Source organism: Coloeus monedula (genome assembly GCF_965178545.1).
Source record: "Coloeus monedula genome assembly, chromosome: 20".
Lineage (NCBI taxonomy): Eukaryota > Metazoa > Chordata > Aves > Passeriformes > Corvidae > Coloeus > Coloeus monedula.
The window spans coordinates 1241375-1263114 of NC_138800.1; the positions used below are offsets into that span (position 1 = coordinate 1241375).

General features: G+C 52.8%; 1 protein-coding gene across 1 annotated transcript in view; it reads right to left on the reverse strand.

Annotated features, from left to right (window-relative positions):
* GALNT17 (polypeptide N-acetylgalactosaminyltransferase 17) overlaps positions 1-21740 on the reverse strand; it is a 211007-nt gene that overhangs the window by 126154 nt on the left and 63113 nt on the right. The window contains exon 3 of the mRNA XM_082294376.1: positions 3239-3405. Coding sequence (XP_082150502.1) covers positions 3239-3405 — 167 coding nt within the window. The remainder of the gene's footprint in view (positions 1-3238; positions 3406-21740) is intronic.

Below are 21740 nucleotides of genomic sequence, written 5' to 3' on the forward strand. Positions count from 1 at the left end.
TTTTTTTTTCCCCCCATTACAATACATTGACATCTTTTATCTATTTACAGCTCAGACATAAAGCATCAGAATGCCTGTGTTCATTAATTTAATCTCTCACTGCACACTTTTTGTGTTGTGCTGTGCTGTTGTACAACAAAGCTGAGAGCAAGGAGTGTCTAATGAGGCTTCAGGAGCTCTTTGTTCCAGCCTGAAAACCTCACACCAGCACCAGGCTTTGCAGTGGCTGTGGCACAGCTCTGCCTGGAGGGCACAGAGCCAGGTGGGCAGGGCAGGTGGCTCTTGCCTCTACCCCTGGGGCTAACCTTGATTTGGAAATCTCTGCTAACTTTGTTCTCCAATTACCCAGATCTGCTGTGGTTCCTCTTCCCCCTGACAAACCCACACAAACCCCAGCCAGGGACTGTCCTGAGCCTTCAGCAACTGCCCCGAAGCTGCTTCTGGTGACCCAGGGGACAGCACAGCTCCTGGGCTTGGGCACTGCTCCCTGGAGTCAATCTTCTCTCAGGTTACACAGCTGAGCCCCCAAAGGCTTTTCCTGGGCTACAACCACATCCCCACAGAAACTGTCCCTCACTCACACCCACACGGCTGCTCCCAAAGAGGCTGAAGAAATTCCTTCTCTTGCTCAATCACAGCCTCCAAAGTCACACCCACACAGCCCCATCCTCTGCTTGATCCTCCAGGATTCATCTCTAAATCTGAGAGCTCATGAGGAACTATTTTCCTGTAATTATTTTCCTGTAGAACCCAAATCTATTTATTATGATGACTTTGTTTGTAATATCCAAAGCATCAACTCTGCGATGTTGCTGTTGCTGCTCAAAATTATTGCCTACCATTAGTGGGAACTCTGTGACAATGTTATTGCCATTAATAATTCCTGCCTGTCACTGCAGCTCCTCGAGGATGCTGAGAGGGAGCACACGATCCCAGAGCTGCGTTCTGGTTTGTATCATTTCTTTTACATGAGAAAAGTAGATTATTACACGCTTGGGAGGAGCTCTTCATAAACATCTGCCAAGTTACCTCATTATCTTCCTTCAAATCCCTCCTTAAAAATCTCATTTGTCATGAGGCCTGCAAAGCCTCAGCAGCAAACACTGGCATGATTAACTCACCCTCCCAGCTGATGGCACCACCTCGCTCCCAACGCCGCTCACCTTGTGCACCTCCATCCCAATGTTTCTGAGGACAGAACCCCTCAGGGATGTCCAACCCTCAGCACAGCCCTGGGCCAGCATGAGGGACCCTGGATGCACCTGATGCCAATCAAAGCACCCTCAGGGTGGGATGCAGCCTAGGTGTGCCAGGAGACTGTGATTTTCCCACCTTGTGCCCAGGATGTCTGAACTCATCCATCAGCTGGGGTCATCTCCCTGCCTCTCCCTCCCTGGTGCTGTACAATGCTCCAACACAGCCCTGGAGGTGTCCCAGGCCAGGCTGGACATTGGGGCTGGGAGCAGCCTGGGACAGTGGGAGGTGTCCCTGCCCATGGCAGGGGTGGCACTGGGCGGGCTTTAAGGTCCCTTCCAACGCAAACCTCTTTGGGATTCTGTGAAACCCCAGAGCTGGAAGCCCTTGAACACAGCCCAGTCCTTGGCCACCCCTCTACCTGCCCTGCCACCCCCCAGCCCCACCCAGCCCCTGCACTGGCAGACCCCGGGGACGGTGCTGCCCTGCAATCCCACAGTGGATCCGGGGATTCCATCCTGGTCCTCACTGCCAGCTGCAGCCTCGGCCTGTGGAAGAGGCAGATGCTTTTGGAAGGATTTGTTTTGTTGTCCTGTGCCTTTCCAGGGTCTCCAGAGCACCTGGCTCACCTCAGCCCCTCAGTGAATGAGGAAGAGGCTGTTCGGAGACATTTCTTTGTGCACAGCAATGAGGGGAGAAGCTCGGGGATGGGCACCAATGGCTTCTCTGTGAAAGGGTTCTTCCCTTTGCCCTATTAATAGGATAAAATTTGCAGAAGGAGCCTCTCATTTTGGTATTTCAAGCCCTCCAAGTCCTGAGCACTGTGAGCAGCACCTCACCTGCACTTCCCCTTCACCAGCCAAGTGGTTCCAGCTCTGAAATCCCACGGCTGCACTGTGGACACCATCCAAGCTCTGCCCTGGAGCTGCTGTGATTCCCACCAGCTGAGGAGCTGCCCTCCTGATTCTTCTCCTGGTAATTAGAACTCATCATCTTTCCATGGTGCTCATTACTGTGGTGCTTGAGTGCCTGTTTTTACAGCCTGAACAGCTCGCAGTGCACCAGCTCCTCTGCTCACAGACAGAGAGCAACCTCTCAGCTCCCCCTGGAATGAGCTCTCCACATCCTGCACCCTGCCCTGCTCTCCCCTCCAATCACTGCGTCCACAGCACTCCTTGATTAATTTTTTTCAAATAACACTGAAAGGAGGAAAAGGCAGCACAGCTGAAGAAGGCAGTAAACAAAGTCACTTAACTCTTTGCTGTCCTTCACGAGGATTTTAACTGCCCTGGTTATGTTGTCCAAGGGGGTCTTGGGAGAAAAAAAGACCTTGGAAGAATCTGGTGTGAAAATGCTCCCTGCAGTTCTGTGTTATCAAAAGCCAGAAGGGAAGGGATGAGAACAGTGACGGAGAGCAGAGTGAACCAAAGGACCCTCATGTGCAATGTGGGAAACCAAACATCCCCTCCAGGCTGTGGCAGGGCCTGACCTGGACAGGTGGGCTGGGACTGTTTCCTCCTCTTCCTCTTTCCTTCTCCTACCAAAAGCAGAACTCAGGGAAGGAGGGTCTCTGCAGGGCACCAGCCATCCATAAAGCCCAGGATGGTATTTTACAACAGGGAAACCAAGGCACACACAGAGGAAATACCTCAGTTAACACTGGGAGGTGCCAGAGCAGAAATCCTTCAGGGCTCCAGGCTCTGGTCCTGCCAAATACTTAGAGGTGCATCTCTGCAACAACCAAACTGTTCTTATCAGAAACAAGGATACCCTGAAACCAGAACTCCTGGATGCTACTGAAGGGAGAGGTCAGATGGCTCTCTGGTTTCCTTCAGCTCCCAGCTCTCAGCTACGCTTTCAAACCACAGCTCTCTCAGATTTACCTGTGGTTTGATCTTGTTCCTCGCCAGAGAAGCTAGAGAGAACTTTGTGCCAGCAGCACACCCACCCCTTACACCACGTGCCCCTGCCCAAAGAACCCTCCAGGAGATTCCCAGAGATGAAACCCCTCCTGGTGGAGCTGGGAGCTGCCAGCACTGCTCACCCTCATCGCTGTTGTCATCCACCAGGATGATCTCCTTGAGCAGGGGTGCCGGCGTGTGGTTGACGGCGCTGTGCACCGAGCGCAGGATCACCGACAGCGCCTCGTTCACGAAGATGAAGATGATGGAGATCTGTGGAAGGTCCTTCCCGTATTTCAGCTCTTTGCACCTGCAACATAAAGGGCAGAGAGAGACACGGGGTCAGCAGAGCTCACAGGGCAGTGCTTCCAGCCAGGCACATGGGAAATACCCAGGGGAAGCCCACGGCTGCCAGCTCCCAGCTGTGCACAGCCAGGGACCCCCAGTGCCTGCAAACCCATCCTTGAATCCCTGCTGCTGGGAAGACACAGCAGCAAAGCAGAGCCTCCCCGGGCTCAGAGAGCACAGGCAGAGCTCACCTGACCCAGGCTGTGTTCCTGTGCTGGTGGGCAGGACCAGGAGTGGCCTCCAGAAATCAGCAGATGCCTTTAGCAGTTCAAGGGAAACTCCCCAGCCCCACTCTGTCCCAAGGTTTCCAGGTGCTCAGAAATGAGCCTTGTGCTTAAGCAGCACTTGGGAATTTTCTTCCCATTTGCTTTGGAAAGAAATGAACGTAAAATGAGCCTTGGTTAAATAGTCTCAATAAATGTTTTTTCTCCCTCAGCAGATACTTTTGAGCACACTCCTGTCTCTGAAGCAGAGGGGAAAAGGGGAGAGCAACCTTGAGCTCAAACATCACTGGAAAGGCCAGGGGAGAAGCTGTTGGGAACAGTGGGAATGGTGAGGGTGTGGGGTGGGAAGTGATGGGGTTTGGGGTATTGGGTGATTTGGGTTTTTTCTTTAAAGCATTTTTCATGTGACCTGGTGTCTTTGTACTCCACAGCCAGGATGGTTAAACCCAAACACTGGTGATCACCCCCCTGGGTTTCAGGAGTCACTCCTGAACTCGGGCAGGGTTTGGGGCTGGCTCTCTGCTCACACACACTGCCCAGCAGCACAAAAGCCCAAGCTCCCAGGTTTCCACCAGCACCATCCCTGGCAAGCAGCGGGTCCCTGTTACATGGACACACAGACCTGGAGAGAGGGACACCCCTGGAGCAGGGCTGGGGCAGCTCCAAGGGAAGGAGTGTTCTGGGTGACCCCCAGCTCTCCAGGGAGCACAGGGACATGGGTGTTGTTCCTCTGCCACATTTCATATCAGCCAGACACCTCCTCTTAACAGAGCAACTGTGGAAGGCAAACAGGAGATCTTGAACCACTTCCAACAATTTAATTCAACTCTCCAGCTTCCCCTTCAATAAATCCACAGGGGGAAGGAGAGAAGGAGCCTCCCCACATCCATGACAGATCAGACATGGGAGCAGAGTTCCCAGAATTACAATGAGCGTGCACAGAACAAACCCTGCCCAGATCAGCAGAGAAAAACCAAAGGCAGAGTGACATCCCAGCAGCTCCTCAACTCCCCAGCAATGCCTCTGCATTGCATTGTCCTGGGGGTTTCTCAGGCAACAGCAGGCGTTCTTCAGACTCCAAAACGAGACTTGGGAGACAAAGATTTCCACAGAAACACAGTTTTCTTTATGAGTCTCCTTTAGTTAAACAAGTTTGCTGGATGAAAACATGGTTGTGTTTCTCGATTTAACTATTGCCTTCCCTACAGAAAGCCAAGAGCTCGACAGACAGCAACCAAAGTATCTTCCAAAGGGAAACTTTCTTTAAAATGAATGAAAGAACAGTCATGATGGGGCAAAGTGACAAGGGACCCTGAAATCCTGCCAAGAAAGTCAAAGTAAACTGACTCAGACATTAAAACCAGCTTTTGGTAGATGTTGATACCTGCTCCGATGAAGACAAGGCTGTCACAGGAGCAGGAGCATTTCCTTTAATCATTGCTCACCTCTGGGCAGCCTTCCCCCGGGGAATGCTGCGGGGGATAAAGAGCTCAGCCTGTGATCAAAGAGCTTTGGAGGCAAATCCAAACCCAGCTCTTTGAGGTTCATCTCCTGCTCATTGGCATTCTCCCTGTGCCACTCCTATCAGGGTTCTCCTTCCCCAGTCTCCGAGGACAGGCGGACACAGATCCAGGGAGAGGAGATAAGCCTGGAAAGGAGGAGTGGGAAAGGCAAACCCCGCATTGTTGGGGGCACAGAGCCCCAGTTCTCCAAGGGCAGGAGAGGCTTTGCATAAGCACCCTGCTCTGGTGGCTCTGGCTGCACCCACAGGGGTGAGAAAACAGCAATTTTAAGCCCAATTCACGTCAAGTTTGTTGTATTCCTCCCACGGGGTCCCTTCAGTGCTGGTGCCAAAAGCTGTGGGGTGAGCGATGCTCTGCCACAGCCTCTGGCTCCACCAGGCTCTTCCCTGTGGACAAGCCAGCAAATATCCCTGCAAGTGTGCAGGAAAACACTTGGAGCTGCTGGGCTCTCCTGGGGCAGGGAGGGGAAAAGGGGAGAGCAACCCTTGAGCTCAAACATCACTGGAAAGGCCAGGGGAGAAGCTGTGGGAAACAGCAGGAATGGTGGGGGCACAGGTGGGGGGAAGGGGTGGGTTTGGGGTGTTGGGTGGTTTGGGGTTCTTCTTTTAAAGCTTTTTCCCAGAAAAAGGGCTGATCTGGATGCTTCGTCCTTCTGCCCATGTGCAGGCAGAGGCACAGGTGTGGCTGCTTTACTCTGGGAACACTCAGACCCTTCAGGGAGGACTCACTGCTGAGTCTTGGGACAGGTGAGGCTGCAACCCCCACACCTCCCTCCTCACCTGCACCCTCGGGAACAACACCCTGCCCACCCTGAGAGGCCCTTCCTGCAAAGGGGGGAAGGCACAAGATGGGCAATTCCTGCTGCCTTCAGAGTTTCAAGCACAACCCTGAGGAACAGCACAGAGAACCCAGCACCGAGCCCAGGTGCCAGCAGGAGCTCCAGAGGCTCAGGGACAGTCCCAAGCAATGCACCAAACCTCACCTGAGACACCTGACACCCTCTGCCCACAGTTATCCCCCTCAGCCTTTGGCTGTGTGCCAGCCAAGGCCTTTGGAATTCAGATCCCAGGCCAAAATACTTCAAAAGACCTTCGAGCCCCTTCCATTGCCTAACAGGGGCCTACAGGAAGGCTGGAGAGGGAATTTTTGCAAGGACAAGCAGTGACAGGATAAGGGGGAATGGTTTTAAGCTCAAAGAGGGTCATATTGGAAAGAAATCCTTCCCTGGGAGGGTGGTGAGGCCCTGGCACAGAGCAGCTGTGGCTGCCCCTGGAACCCTGGCAGTGCCCAAGGCCAGGCTGGATGGGGCTTGGAGAACCCTGGGATATGGAAGGTGTCCCTGCCTGGAACAAGATGGGCTTTGAGTTCCCTTCAAGCCAAAGCACTCTGGGATCCTGTGAATCTCAGATTCTGTTTCAAACACCCAGCTCATGCTGTACCTGGCCAGCCCAAAGCAAGGCTCCTTCCAGGAAGCTGAATGTTCAAGGGAACACTCCAAACACTTCAAAACTTTTAAATTTAAATTAAATACAAGGGACAGACCACCACGATACGCTCCAGGACCAGTGATCAGTTACCCAGCTAAGGCCCAGCCCATCATTTGATGTTCCATTTAGCCCACGACCATCATTCCATCCGTACCAAAGGCTGCCTCAGAAAGTTCTCCCTGCCCATGGAGCCAGTGCTCTCCAGCCACGTGCACAGCTGCAGCTGGCCCCAAGGCAGAGGTGCTGCCACATCTGCAGCACACAGGCACTGGGCCAGTTGGCAGCAGGGCCTAACTGGAGAAAACGGAGGGAGGCTACAGGTGATCCCTCCCCATCCCTGCTTTGCCAGGTGAGAAGCATCCCCCTGGCCCAGCACAGAGCCCCTGCCAGCATCTGGAAACGAATCAGTGCAGGTTACACAATTACATTTTCCCCCACTAAGTCCTGCTCTCTCCAATTAAACCCAGGCTGGCACCTGCTCGTAGGATTTATATCCAAATATCGTGAATCAATAGCAGAAAGAAAGAGCCCCCTTAGACTTTTGTCTCTCCTTTAGATCAACGGGATATCAAAGAGGCACTTTATGTCCCATTAAATCATGCTTGAATATGTTCCATTAAATCATGCTCACAAAACTCTCCAAGTCTGAGGAGGCTGGGGAAAACCTCCCCATGTTCAGCACTGGGTTTAATTTAAGGACCTCGCCAAGGTCTCATTGAGAAATGATCTTGGCCTTAAACAGGGAAAAAAAAGGGGTTTCCTCTGTCCTTGGTTCAAGGCTCAGGCATGAAGGGAGAGGTTTAGGCTGGATATCAGGAAAGGCTCTTCCCTCAGAGGGTGCTGGGCACTGCCCAGGCTCCCAGGGAATGGGCACAGCCCCGAGGCTGCCAGAGCTCCAGGAGCATTGGGACAGCGCTGCCAGGGATGCCCAGGGTGGGGTTGTTGGGGTGTCTGGGCAGGGCCAGGGCTGGGCTGGGTGATCCCTGGGGTCCCTTCCAGCTCAGGACCTTCCAGGACACTTTCCTCACTTCAGAACTCTGAGGAGCTGATGACTGACACGAGCCTCTGCACAAACCTCCTCCCAACATCCTCCCCAGCCCCTCCTCCAGGGACACAGGGGCTGGATGGGTGCAGAGGTGACAGCTCCTGGACTGTGAGCACCACCACGTTTTTGGGTCCAAGATCTTTACTCTACCTAAAGCCCAGGCCTGCAAACATGAGAACCTGCAAGGAAACCCACAAACCAAATGTATTTACGGAGAACATTTTTTCACCTGAATCTTTGCAGTTCCTGTTTTATGTAAGAAACCATCCCGAAACAAAGGAAGGCTGAGCAGGGCAGCGGGGGGAAGGGGGAAGCAGGGCTGAGTTTCTGCTGAACAGCTTGGCACACATCAGGCTGGATTAATCAAGACAGCCAAATTCAAAAGACAAAACAGCACAAACCCCCAGCTCTGCTCCAGCGCGTGTTTGTCTGCTGCAGAGCCTGCTTTGAATCCTCAGATCATTTGTTTTCTGCTCAGCACACAGCTGTAAATCCACTCTTCAGAGCAGTGAGTCAGATTAGGATGTTTATTGTCTGTCTCAGTACCAGGAAAGGGATAACCCAGCATTTACTGCCTCATGATCCCTCAGCAGAAAAATCACCTGGAATCACAGCGAGGGCTCCTGGAACACAGGCACAAAGTGGCAGCTAACAGTTACAAAGCACCTCCTCCTGCCCAGGGACTTAACGAGATCCACTCTATTACCCAATTAACACCTTTCACCTGTTCTCTGGGGCACAGAGCCATTTCCATCAACCACCTGGAACTGCACTGCCTGGCACCAGCCAAACCCGATGGTTTCTAACCTTCCCTAGCCCATATAACCCATTGATCAACACCAATCAAGGCAGCTTATGGACAGCCTGGAGTGTGGACTGTTCCAGGACAACAGAGGCACTCCTTGGCTTCAAGGAGTCTTCACTCCTTGGCCTTCACATCAGGCCAGGTTTGCACAGAGCTGCCAGGGAATGTCTGTGCTGTGGGTGGGACCTCCCCCAGGTAGCCCCTTTCAGAAAGAAAACAATTTAAGGAAAGACACAATAATATATTCAAGTATTTCAGGAGAGCTTTAGGCTGGATATCAGGAAAGGTTCTTCCCCCAGAGGGTGCTGGGCACTGCCCAGGCTCCCCAGGGAATGGGCACGGCCCCGAGGCTGCCAGAGCTCCAGGAGCGTTGGGACAGCGCTGCCAGGGATGCCCAGGGTGGGGTTGTTGGGGTGTCTGGGCAGGGCCAGGGGCTGCGCTGGGTGATCCCTGGGGATCCCTTCCAGCTCAGGTATTTATGGATCTGTGATACCCTGAACAACACAGAGCTCAGGGAGGAGCTGGGCAGTCAGGCTGCAGCTTGCTTTGCCCCTCAGAGCACTGAGCAGAAATCCTGCTAATGCTGAGAGATTGGGAATCTCTAATCCCAGAGGCTGCACCAAAGATTACATCCACCCTTGGCCACAGGAATTGTCTTCCCCCTTCCATGCTGTGCCATGATGTGTCATCCACTCCTGACAGCTCCCACATCTACTCTGCACAGGAACTCAGCATTTCCAGACTGCCACATTCCCTTAACCTGTGCCTTTGGCATGGCCCCTTCCCCCAGTGCCAACATAAAATCTACCAAAGCTTTAAGAGGAGATGGAATCCCATTAGGTGTAGCTGTCCCCATTCCCAGGGAGGGGGCAGCACTCCATTCCTCTGGAAGCCTGCTCTGGTCAGTGTTCCCTGGTTTTCAAATATGTCCAATGTTTGAAAGGGAATACTTGGATTCAGACAAAAACCAGGCTGCCACAGGCCATCTGAAATTATCCAGCAGTAATTTGATTTTCCTAATGACGCCCTTCTAATCAATCCAGCCTGGAGCCCTCTGGAGCCACCTCTCCATCTGAGGGATGGGGGGCACAGGCAGAGCTTGGCAAGATCCAGAGGGACACAGACTGGGAGGAGCAAAGGGGTGAAGAAGTAAAGAGGTGTTAGAAGAACACCCCTGAAGGAAAAGTGGCTGTGGCTCAGTCTCAGAGCACTGATGGTGGTTTAAAACCACAGTTCTAATAAACAAGGTAGGAAAAACCCAACCTCACCCTCACTGTGCCTTAAACACCAGGAACAACAGTCCCACCCTCTGGCTGGAGATGTATTTGTGCATTTTATGGAACCACAGATAGAACGTTTTGCCCTGAGCTGTTTTATCCAGGCTGGTGCCACAGCTGGAGCTCAAGCAGAGGTTCTGCTGGGAGGTTTGGCCATGCAAAGAGCCAGCCCAGAGCTGGGCCCAGCTCAGCCCCAGCAGCACCGTCCCCCCTGCAGAGGTCACTGCCAGCCCCGCTCTGGGCTTGGCCCCTGCTGCCAAGGCCTTGGGATGCCAAGGCAAAGGCCAGGGAAGCCAAATGGGAAGTGAAGAAATGCCGATGGAAATCGGAACCCTCTCATTCAGGGAAGGGCTCAAACGTGCCCTACAACCCCAGGGAAGAGTCACACACAGGGCTCCCGGGCTTCCTGTCCTTCCTTGGGTGTAAATCATGGAATCACTGAGCTTGGAAAAGCCTTCTTAAAGTCACTGAGTCCAAGCACTACCCCAGCACTACCATCCTGTTCACCATTGCCCCACGCTCCCAAGTGCCACATCCACAGGGATGGGGACTCCACCACTGCCCTGGGCAGCCCCTTCCAGTGCCTGACCACCCTTTCAGTGAGGAATTCCCCCCAAAATCCACCCTGAGCCTCCCCTGGCCCAGCCTGAGGCCGTTCCCTCTCCTCCTGTCCCTGTTCCCTGGCAGCAGAGCCCGACCCCCCCCCGGCTGCTCCCTCCTGTCAGGTTCAAGCCTCTACAATTGTCCATCCCTCAAACCCAGGACACAAAGGACACCCTGTGCAGTGTCCGTGTTCCACACAGGATGGAGCAGGTGCCACACAGGATGGGCAGGCCCTGCTCTGCTTCGGATGGATGTCAGGTCAGGAAAACACACCCAGGAGAAAAGGTCAACAAAAAGCAGCAGGGAAACAGCAGCCTGCTCTGTGCAGCCCCTGGAACAACTCCCCTGGCCTGACTGATGCCCGGCACGGGCAGGGATGGGCAGCACGCTGTGAGATCGTTTGGAGCACACAGCACTGTGTTGAGCTCTTAGGGAACACATCCATGGCCGCTGCAGGAGCGGGACCTGCTCTGTGCTGCCTCACTGCGAGGGTCTGAGGAGCAGAGTCTGCTCAGAATGATCGATGACCTCAGTGTCCATTTAATAACTGCAGCACCATCAGCTCTGATGCTGCACCACCCCTCATCTTCCCAGGGATGTCCCTCAAGGCTGGTCAGGACACAAATGTCCCCCCTACCTGTCCTGAAATGCCACCAGCAGCAGCCACCATGGAGAGGGCTGGACATCCCTGGTCTGCACAACACCCAGGGCTCTGGGGCTCTGTGCTGCTCCCACATCCTCTGGAGTCATTCCTACAGCTCCTAATGGGGTCCTACTGCACCATCTCCATCTCTGTGGGATCAGCCATGACAGACACTCAGCAGACATGAAGAGTCAGACATGGAAAGCTGTGCCAGCTGGCACAAAACAGACCCAGATCACGGAATCATTGAGTGGCTAGGTTGGGAAGGATATTAAAGATCATCTCAGCCCATCCAGATCCTGTGCACCTGTGGAAGAGCACAGGGCAGACAAAGAATGTGCTGGTTCTGATTATGGACATCACAGCGCCTTATGAAAGCAGACCCTGATGATGGCTGTTCCAAGATTTCCTCCTCTCCTCCATATCAGAGTGCCAGATCTCCCCCCCCTCTTTATTTTTAATTCTGAGTTCCCCAGTCTGGATCCTGACTTATTAATAATTTCTCTTTTGGCCATCACACTGAATAAATCCCGCTAACGTGCTTATCAGGAGCTTATCCCTTCCTGACATTTCAGTCTTGTATCAGACTCAAGGGTTTGCATATTTAAACAGGCAAATACTCTTTCCATCAGCGGAACAAATGATTCTTGTTACTTCCTTCCTTAAAGACACCGTGAGTATCATGGAAGTGCTCAGCTCTGCTGGCACAGCTTCCACGGAGTTGTGGAGCTGTTCCTGTAAAACATGGCTCAGGAGCAGAGAGAGAGTTCAGCTCAGACATATTTAAATGCCTTTTCTACAATGAGCTGTGGAGCTGCCACAGTAAAGCCAAGGATGTGTGAGGGACAGCTCAGTCAGATTAGTGCACAAGAAGTGGAATTCTCCCCAAAATTCCCGTCCTAGAGATTGCTGCTTCAGGGAAACATCAGCTTGGAACTGTCACCACTACATCTCTCAGTGCTGAGGTTCCCAAAACTGAAAGCACTCCTCAGATATGAAGTCCCAGCAGTTTTACCCCATTACAGATGCAGAGATCAGCACTCTTCCAGAGGAGCAGGATCCCATGGCGTGGTGCAGGAGCCCAGAGCCAGCCAGCGTGTCCCTGTCACCTGTCACTTTTCAGGACAGCACAAGTGATGACATCCACTGTATCAGTTCTTGCACAGAGCCCTTGGCTCCTCATCAGTCCCAGCAGGACAAGGCAGAGCAGGACATGGCTCCAAGGTCTCCTCATGGCCACACCTGGCCATGTCTGGGGGCTCCCAGCTTGACAAGTCCTCAGGAGAAGGAGGCCGCTGTCCCCTTAACCAAGGCATCAGGGATTCAAACACAAGATGCCAAAGTTATGATGCTCAGGGATGAAGTGGTCAGCCCCGGGGGGACAGGAGGTCAGCAGGGCTCAGGAGCAAAGCCTGCAGGTCCTGCTGCCTGGCTGTTGGCTTTTCTCTCCTCCCAGGCAAGTCAGATTGGGCAGGGAGGAAATTCAGGACCATTTTAAATTCTGTTTGTTTTAAAACAGTGCCCTGCAAACACAGCTGAATGCTGAATGATGTCCAAATGGGCAGGGACTGAAGGAGCAAGCTTTGAAATGCGTGTCTGCAGCATTTTACACCATCATGACCTCAGAGAGCAGCACCCTGGCCTCCTCTGCCGTGAGGATCCCAAGCTGTGGGGCAAGGGCAGCTCTGACTCCATCACCCAGTGCTGAGCAGTCCCTCAGGGAAGGCACAGGCAGGGAGCCCTGACTGCTCCCCAGGGACAGCACCAGATCCTGGCCACTGGCAAGAGGGTGAGTGAGTGCCCAGGGATGAAAGGCAGTGTCCCAGGTTACAATGTAAGGTGTAACCAAAAGTGTGTATTCTGTCACCAGCTGTTAAAACCAGCTGGGGCAGGGTTCTTTATCTCTCCAGTGACACATCCCTGATAACTCCCTCCGGAGGGAAATCTTCTCTTACTGAGCCATCCAGCCTCACTGCATGACTCTCAAAATTACATCATCCCACTGTGAGATGCTCCACCCAGGGGGAGGAACCAAGCATTCCATCCTGGATGTAATCTGAGGTTTGGAACACCGCAGTCAGCCCTGACCTACTGGATTCCCAGAGGACAAGAGCTACATAACCACCCCTGGACCTTCAGAGGAGACCAGACCCTTCTACAGGATCACTGCTTCAACAGAACCGTGTCTATCACTTCAAAGAGGACTGCAGCCACCCCTTGACTGTACTGCTGCCACCACCCAGCCTGCCTGACTCTGTCAGGTTAAGCCAGTGTTTCTGTATTATTGCCTTGTTATATTTACTAGTAAAGAACTGTTATTCCTATTTCTCATATCTTTGCCTGAAAGCCCCTTCATTTCAAAAATTATAATAATTTGGAGGGAAGGGGGTTACATTTTCCCTTCCAAGGGAGGCTCCTGCCTTCCTTAGCAGACACCTGTCTTTCAAACCAAGACAGGCAGCAATGTAAAACTGTAAATTATCAGTCAAATGTAAATTACCAATAAGTTGTAAATTACCAGTGCATGTTCTGACAGCCTCTGCTAGAGGCAGCTGCTGCTCTGTACCTGCTCACATTAGGCACAGTCCTGGATGAGGCAATTCAGAGCCATCTCAGCTAAGGCAGGAGCCAGAGCTCCCTTCAAGGTCAGTGAAGTGACACTGCCACTGCCAAAGGACAATTCACTCCACCTCTCCATCCCAGGTATATTTCTGTCAGGGATGTCACTGAAGCTGGTTTTTGGGTGGGTGAAAATGCCTTTTTCCTCCCCTGATCAGAGGCAGCCCCAGGCTGAGCATTCAGACAAACACATCAGTGAGGGAAGGGAGCCCTTCGTGTCCCAGCTGGGGATTCCAGGGTGACAGTCCCACAGCAAACGTCACAGCTCTGCTCAGGCAGGTGGGGATAAAACTGGCACTGCTGTGAACCTTCCCTCTCAAACTGAAAAGGAAATCCTTGGTACAGAGCCTGAGGTGGGAGTGTTTCACTCGAATATATCTCATGGGAACCCAGGATTTTGACATCCCCAGGACAGACTTGGGGCAATGAAGAAGAAAAGTGGCCACCACTTGTGCTGCCTGGAACAAGGTGGAATGATGCCACTGCTGGAAGAGCTGGCATAAAAATGATGAACTTGAAAGGCTCAATGGAATTTTAGAGACAGCTCTTCTTCCCTGTGATCACAGAGCCACGCTGCTGACGGCTTTATGAACTGGAAGATGGAGAGGTTTTTAAACCTTTCCCGTTACGTACAGAATCACCGGGTGAGTTTGTTTAGCCTCTGCCAGAATGGGATCGGCCTCGGCAGAGCGGTGCCCCTCAGCCCTGGTTGCCAAATTCCTGAGTGGGGAGTGCCACACAGGGAGGGCTCTGCCATCCCAGCAAGTGTCACACAGGGAGAGCTCTGCCATCCCAGAATCCCAGAGCTGGCACCAGGGAGAGCTCTGCCATCTCAGAATCCAGGTACTGGCTCCAGGGAGAGCTCTGCCATCCCAACATCCCAGAACTGGCTCTAGGGAGAGCTCTGCCATCCCAGAATCCCAGAGCTGGCACCAGGGAGAGCTCTGCCATCTCAGCATCCCAGAACTGGCTCTAGGGAGAGCTCTGCCGTCCCAGAATCCAGGAACTGGCTCCAGGGAGAGCTCTGCCATCCCAACATCCCAGATCTGGCTCCAGGGAGAGCTCTGCCATCTCAGCATCCCAGAACTGGCTCTAGGGAGAGCTCTGCCATCCCAGAATCCCAGATCTGGCTCCAGGGAGAGCTCTGCCATCCCAACATCCCAGAGCTGGCACCAGCACAACCTGCCCCAGCACAGGCTGCTCACCAGGGCACGCTGACACACTGGTGAGACATTTGTACTGCTTTGGGTGGAAAGGAATAAAAACAATCCCAGGCACTATGAAAAGGGTCAAACCAGCAGGTGGGGCTGATTTAGATTTGCTTTTCTGCTCACATTGCAATGTCAGGTACCCATTCACTGAAGGCAATTAACTGCCCACGAACACGGGTGCCCCCTCATGCAGGGGCCATCAGGTTAACAAACCACAAGACCACACACAGGCATTCACTCCAAAGTGCCAGAAGTTTCCCTTCACTCCACAGAGGAAGCCCCACACCAGCCCTGCTCTTCTGTGGAGAGATTTGTGGCTGCATTCTCCACCTCTGCCAAACAAAATACACGACAGGCAGCACTGGGAGACAAAGGTGACCAGTTCAGAGCCTGAGCACACACAGGCACCCAGTTTAACCCAGTGCAAAACTGCAACACCGTTAAATCCCTCAGAGCAGGGGAGGGAGGGATCCAACCCAACCCAGCCTGTCAAACAAAAGCTGAATTACCACAGGGGTCAGAAAAAACCCCCCACAAATAAAAATACCCCAACCTCCCTGTCCCCTCATAACACCCCAAACCAGAGCACTCTTGATTTTTAGTGACAGGCTGGATGCCCCATCCTTTTTGGTTTCACAACCCTTTCGTTGTGCCTGCCTTTACCTGCAGGGATCCAAGGACAGCAGCCACAGTTCCCTCCCACAGATGCTTTGCACTGTTCCTCCATCCCTGAGAACAGCACTGGGACTGGGGATTTGTTCTCTGCCACACCAGAGATGCTGACAGGAGCACCGAAAGCCTGACACAGTGACACAGCTCCTCTGTCACCCTGCCACCAGCCCAGCCCCACAGGAGCCAGACGTGGCTGTGAGCACCCTCTGCCTGCCTGGCTGTGTCTGGAGGAGCACTGGCCGTGGATGTGGCACTTGGGGACATGGTGGTGGCCTTGGCCGTGCTGGGTTGGACCTTGGAGGGCTTTTCCAACCTAAATATTTCCATAACACATTTGACAAAGCACAGCAAACTCATATCAAAATATGTGCAGAAGTACAGGATGAACTTTAAAGGCTTAAAAGTGATTTCTGATGAACGCAACTCTAAACCTGCCCAAGACATCCTTGTCACCTGCACGCCCCAGAGGTTTGGATGCACACCTGAAAAGTGGGGAATTCTGGACTCCTCTTCCCTCTCACCCTCACCTTACCAAGGCCATTGGACTTTTTCCTGCTTTTCACCAGCCCTAGCTCCCAAGCTCCCACCACCTGCACAGCCAAACACATCCATGCACACCCAAGGCTTGGCTTTGCTGCCTGCAGCTCCTCAGGAACCCTCCTGGCCCACAGAGAACCCACAGGAACTTTGCAGCTGAAGGCCTGGGAGGTAAATCCTGATCCATGCATGAGGCACTGGTAAGACTGGATGATTTCCCCATGGCTGGGCTGCAAAGCATCGTGGCTGAAGCACAAAATGCTGTAAATCCCACTGCAATGTTCTGCTGTGCCAGCACAGGCAGGGTCAGGCTCCCTGGATGCTTTAATCCATAGGCTTTGCTTCCCAGTTCTTCCCTACACATCTGTGCTGCTTTTGCCTGAAAACCTCAGCAGCAGAGGAAAAACCCTCTGGGTTTGTCCTTCTGGTGACAAAGAACTCCACAAAGGAAACCCACTGGTACCAAACAAGCTCAGTTTGTGCTCCAAAATAAAGCTTCACCAGGAAATGAATTGATCTCCATTTGCCTTTTGTAAAGATTATGAACAGGCTTAAAAGAAAGCAAGTGCTCAGCCTGCTATTCATCCTGCCACTTCCTCATCATGCTCCATTCATTAATTGCTTATTCTAGTTTGGATTTTGCTGATTTGGTGCACATGTCTGCTTGCAAAAGGGACTGACAACATTAAATCTATTGTGTCTATCCTATCATGTACATTTTTTGTGACCCAACCATCTTAAAACACCTAATGCTGTCTGGTACAGTTCATTGTTTACAGATCCAGGTTCTCAAACTATTTCTGACTGCAAAGCCTGGAAACTTCCTCACATTTCCCTGGAAAACTCAATTTTAAAGCATCGACTTTATTCCCAGTAATTCTTCTTCAGAAATGTTCAGCTCTATTTTAGAATTAGGGTCTCAAGAATAGGCATCACAATTTAGGGACATACAGACATTTCTAAAGGCACATTACTTGGCAAGCCCTAAGAAGAAATTATCTGCAAAGTTGTAAAAACAGGATGTAGAGAATGGGATTTACTCTGGCGAGAGGCTCTTGTAATAAAGTTATTAGGTTCAGGCAGATCTAAGGGAGATAAAAGCCAGAGCAATTCCGAGTGTCACATCCACTTACCCAGCTCTGCCTGTGCCCAGCTCTTTCCCACACACACAGAATAAGTCATTGACACCTCCTTGCTCTTGGATTTTCCTGCTGGAAAACTGCACAAACGGCTGCAGGACCAAGGCTGTCAAAGCAGCAGAGCCTGACTCCCCCTCTGCCTGGTCTGGCTGGGAATGTGCTGGTTTGGAACAGAAAAGCTCTGGGCAGTCCAGGGGAGCAGGTTGGTGGCACAAACAAACACACAAGCCCTGATTTCCTTGGAAGCCAGCTGGAGGGAAGCATATCCAAAGCTTAAATTGGTTCATTTATTCTCATAAGCACAGTTTAGTCAGAAGTATTGATGATAACACGGGTATTTTTCAGCAGTGGAGTTCAGAGGAGCACAAAAGCGAGTTGTTAAATTACACTAATCCCATCCTCTGCCAAAGTGATCATTTAATACTTGTGTTTGTGTTAGGAAATGTTTTATAGCACGCTCCTGCCACAGAAGTCTTCCCTGAAGCACCATGTTCCCAACTCACAAGAACAGGTAATAACTTTGTAGTCAGGAAGGGAAAATTGACAATTAGTGGGATGTGTGGCATAAAGAACCCCGAGGTGCTGTGCTATAAATCCATGGTCACAGTGTTTGCAGGTGACACTGAGCAGCACAGTGGAAATAAGAGACTCTCTGACAGCCTCTAAACAGACTCCAGCTGCTCTCCCCAGAGCACTTTCTTCCCCACTGGGGTTCCAGAAGATATTGGGGCTTCAAGCACCAAAGGCTTCTGACACACTCCTGACCCCGCACAAGCTGCCCAAGTGTGCTCCAGTGACCGCTGCTTCCAAAGGAAAAGAAGGGAAAAGCTGCCCTGTGTCCCCATCTAAACCCACAACAGAAACACAGCACAAACCCCTGAACTTTTCCACAGGGAGTCTGACAGGTCCAGCTCTACGGGGACTTCTCAGCTCCCTGGAGCCAGCTCCAGCTGCCTGCATGTCCAAGGAGCCAGGCTGCTCCTGCAGGTCACAGGAGCAGGCTCAAATAATAACCACCAAATGTAAAGCACAGCTGCAAAAGCATGTCTTTAGAGTCTTTACTTGCCCAGTTTTCAAGAAAAAGCATTGCTGGAAGTCAGGAGCAGCATGTCCAAGCACACTGAGGAATAAAGATCAATACTGGTATTTATTCAACAGCCTGCTGGTTTGTATTAGTGCTGGAGAAGCAGTGGAGCAGCAAAGAGGCTTCTTCCTGTCTGCAGATCACCCCAAAGGCAGCAGAAGCTGCAGCCCCATCCCTGGAGGGGCAGGAGGGGCACAGGGCACCAGCAGCCCCTGCACACACAGCGCAGCAGCAGCGGCTCCTCAGAGCTCAGGGCCCTGTTGATGCAGGAGAAATAAAAACCTGACTTTGTCTGGAGCTGGGTTTGGAAGTACCTTCTACCCCTGTGACCTTCAGAGCAGGGAGGGGACAGCCTGGGCACAGCCTCGAGTGAGACCACCAGGACCTCACTGGGCTGCAGCTCCTCCCAAGGGCAGCTCTGATCTCTGCTCTGGGGACAGGGACAGGGCCCAGGGAGCGGCTGGGGCTGGGCCAGGGAGGCTCAGGCTGGGCAGCAGTGCTGGGCACTGCCCAGGCTCCCCAGGGAATGGGCACGGCCCTGAGGCTGCCAGAGCTCCAGGAGCGTTGGGACAGCGCTGCCAGGGATGCCCAGGGTGGGGTTGTTGGGGGGTCTGGGCAGGGCTGGGTGATTTTGCCCCTCACTTTAAGAAAGGCATTGAGGGGCTGGAGCGTGTCCAGAGCAGGGAACGCAGCTGGGAAGGGGCTGGAGCCCCAGGAGCGGCTGAGGGAGCTGGAAAGGGGCTCAGGCTGGAGCAAAGGAGGCTCAGGGGGGACCTTGTGGCTCTGCACAAGTCCCTGACAGGAGGGGGCAGCCGGGGGGGGTCGGGCTCTGCTCCCAGGGAACAGGGACAGGAGGAGAGGGAACGGCCTCAGGCTGGGCCAGGGGAGGCTCAGGGTGGGCAGCAGCAGGAATTTCCCCATGGAAAGGGTGCTCAGGCCTTGGCAGGGGCTGCCCAGGGAGGTTTGGAGTGCCCATGCCTGGAGGTAGCACTGAGTACCCTGGGCTGGGGACAAGGTGGGCATCGGGCACAGGGTGGACTCGATGGTCTTGGAGGGATTTTCCAACCTCAGGGATTCTTGGATTCTCCTAAGCTGGGTGCCTTCCAGCTCAGGAGGTTTCCATGGCTTTGTGCAGCCTGGCAGAATAAACCTGCCTGGACCACACAGAGATGGGACAGACTGGGCAGGACAGAACACATGGACAGAAAATATCCAACAATCCATCCCTGAACTGCAAATCTGCTCTGACTGTGGTTGAGCCCTGCTCTGAGGCACAGCTCCTTCATGCCAGAGCTGTGACACTGATACTCACTGCTTGATTTCTCTACTTGCTCTCCCAGAAAATTTTCAGGTGGCACCTTTCCAAGTACTGGAAATTATGACTTTTCCTTTTTTTATGGCTGAAGCTATAAAAAGCCAAGGGCAGGAGTGTTTTTCACACAATGCTGGATCAAACCCACAGCTATCTATTAGGAGAGAATGTGCACAACCAGTCCTGGCTTTTTCCTAGAGCTGTAAGGATCTTTTAATACACTCCCACATGTGATTCAGAGGGAATTTCACATCTGAGAAAGTAATTTTTTTTTCCTTCTTCCACTGTCTTGGTTCCTCTCTAGTTTTGCCTTCAGCTGTTTGACGAAGAAAAAGCCCTACATCTTGCCTCTCTTTTCCTGGCTGTTGTCTGGATGTAGGGCTGAAGCCCATCAAAGCACTCTTTGCAGAAGGTAAAATAATGAACTGCAGTAACACATTGTGCATGCAAGAGAGAAGGAGCTCTTCTGACCTCCTTTGTTTGCAATAAGCAGCAATCACAACAAATAAACAGGCAAGAAACTCTATTTCCCAGCAAATACCACTCTCATAATTCAAGTAGTTTGTTTTTGTCTGCTCAAACGTTGTCCTTCTCCTCAGACTCACTGCATCAAGCCTGGCTGCCCAGCCCAGGGCAGGACACGAGTGACCAGCCCATCCCCACAGATGTGTGCTCAGGGATGTCCCAGGTCCTTGAGGAGACCATCTCTGAGCTCTCCCACTGGCTGCAGTAATATCTGCACATCTCAGACACTTCTGCCAAAGCCAACATGGTCCTGTGGGGGGGGGGGAGAGGCAAAAAGCATTTTGTTTCATTAAAGGAGGCTGTGTAACCTCAGCTTTGGGGAGGAAATGAGATGGGATGTATGGAGCAGTGACAGGGGCACCTCCTGCCCAAGCTGTGGCAGGTGCCGAGAAAATACCTCATTTCAGAGCCTTGGTACCAGAGAAACCTGAGCCAAAGGCACCTGCAAAGCCAGGGAGTTGAGTTACTGCCACAGCAGGGGAGATCTGCTCTTCCCTACAGGAAAATAAATATGATGGCACATGAAACTTCCCCATCAGAGCCAACCAGAGGGCACAAACCCCCTGGCACAAACCGTGGCCAGGGTGGGCTCTGCAGGAACATTCTGGATCCAGCACAGGAGAGAGGAAAGCAGGAGTAGTCTCATGGGCAGGAGACTCAATGCCTGGTCTCCTCTTGGGCAGTCCTGATGTGTGTCAGTCACATCCACACTCACCACTCTCCAAAGATGCATTCTGTTGTGGTTATAAAGCCAAAATGGAATTCTTGGGCCCTGCAAGGTGAGGGGAGGCTGAGGCCCCAAAGCAGCCCCATGGCAGAGGCAGGAGGCCCTGCAGGGATGGGGAGAAACCCCAAGGGGAACAGGGCCTCCCTCCACCCCACAGTGTGCTCTAGCACTCAGCAAGTGCACACTGAGAGCCCACAGAGGCCACACACAGACCACTTTAAATAAAAATTAAATCAAGGCTTGATTTCGTTTCTTCAAGTTAAGTTGTCAACCAACCACCCAAAGTCTACCCAGAAGCCGAAACTCTCCATGTTCTGCACCATATCCCAAAGAAAGGCTCTCAGCTTGCTGCTCCACAGGCCCCTGGTAACAAAGCAGCCGAAGGCAGACGGTGCTGAAAGGCCCAGTTGCTGCCGGGCTCCCGTGGCAGCAGCTCCGGAAATAAACGCGTGATTCAGGCACTCGAGACAGGCGTGTGACAGCTCTGAGTCAGCCCCACACATGCCGCAGTTAAACCAAGCCAGCGTGAGGAGCTGCTCCCTCCTGAGCCGATGGCGATGGGAAGGCTCTGCCCAGGGCACCTCTCCAGGCCGAGGGGGCCCACGGCAACCACAGACCGGGTGCTGTGAGAACACAGCAGCACATCAGGCTCCCAACACCTCCAAAGCTTTTCCATCACAGAATCGTGGAATGGTTTGGGTTGGAAGGGACTTCAGAGCTCATCCAGTGCCACCCCTGCCATGGGCAGGGACACCTCCCACTGTCCCAGGCTGCTCCCAGCCCCAATGTCCAGCCTGGCCTTGGCCACTGCCAGGGATCCAGGGGCAGCCCCAGCTGCTCTGGGCACCCTGTGCCAGGGCCTGC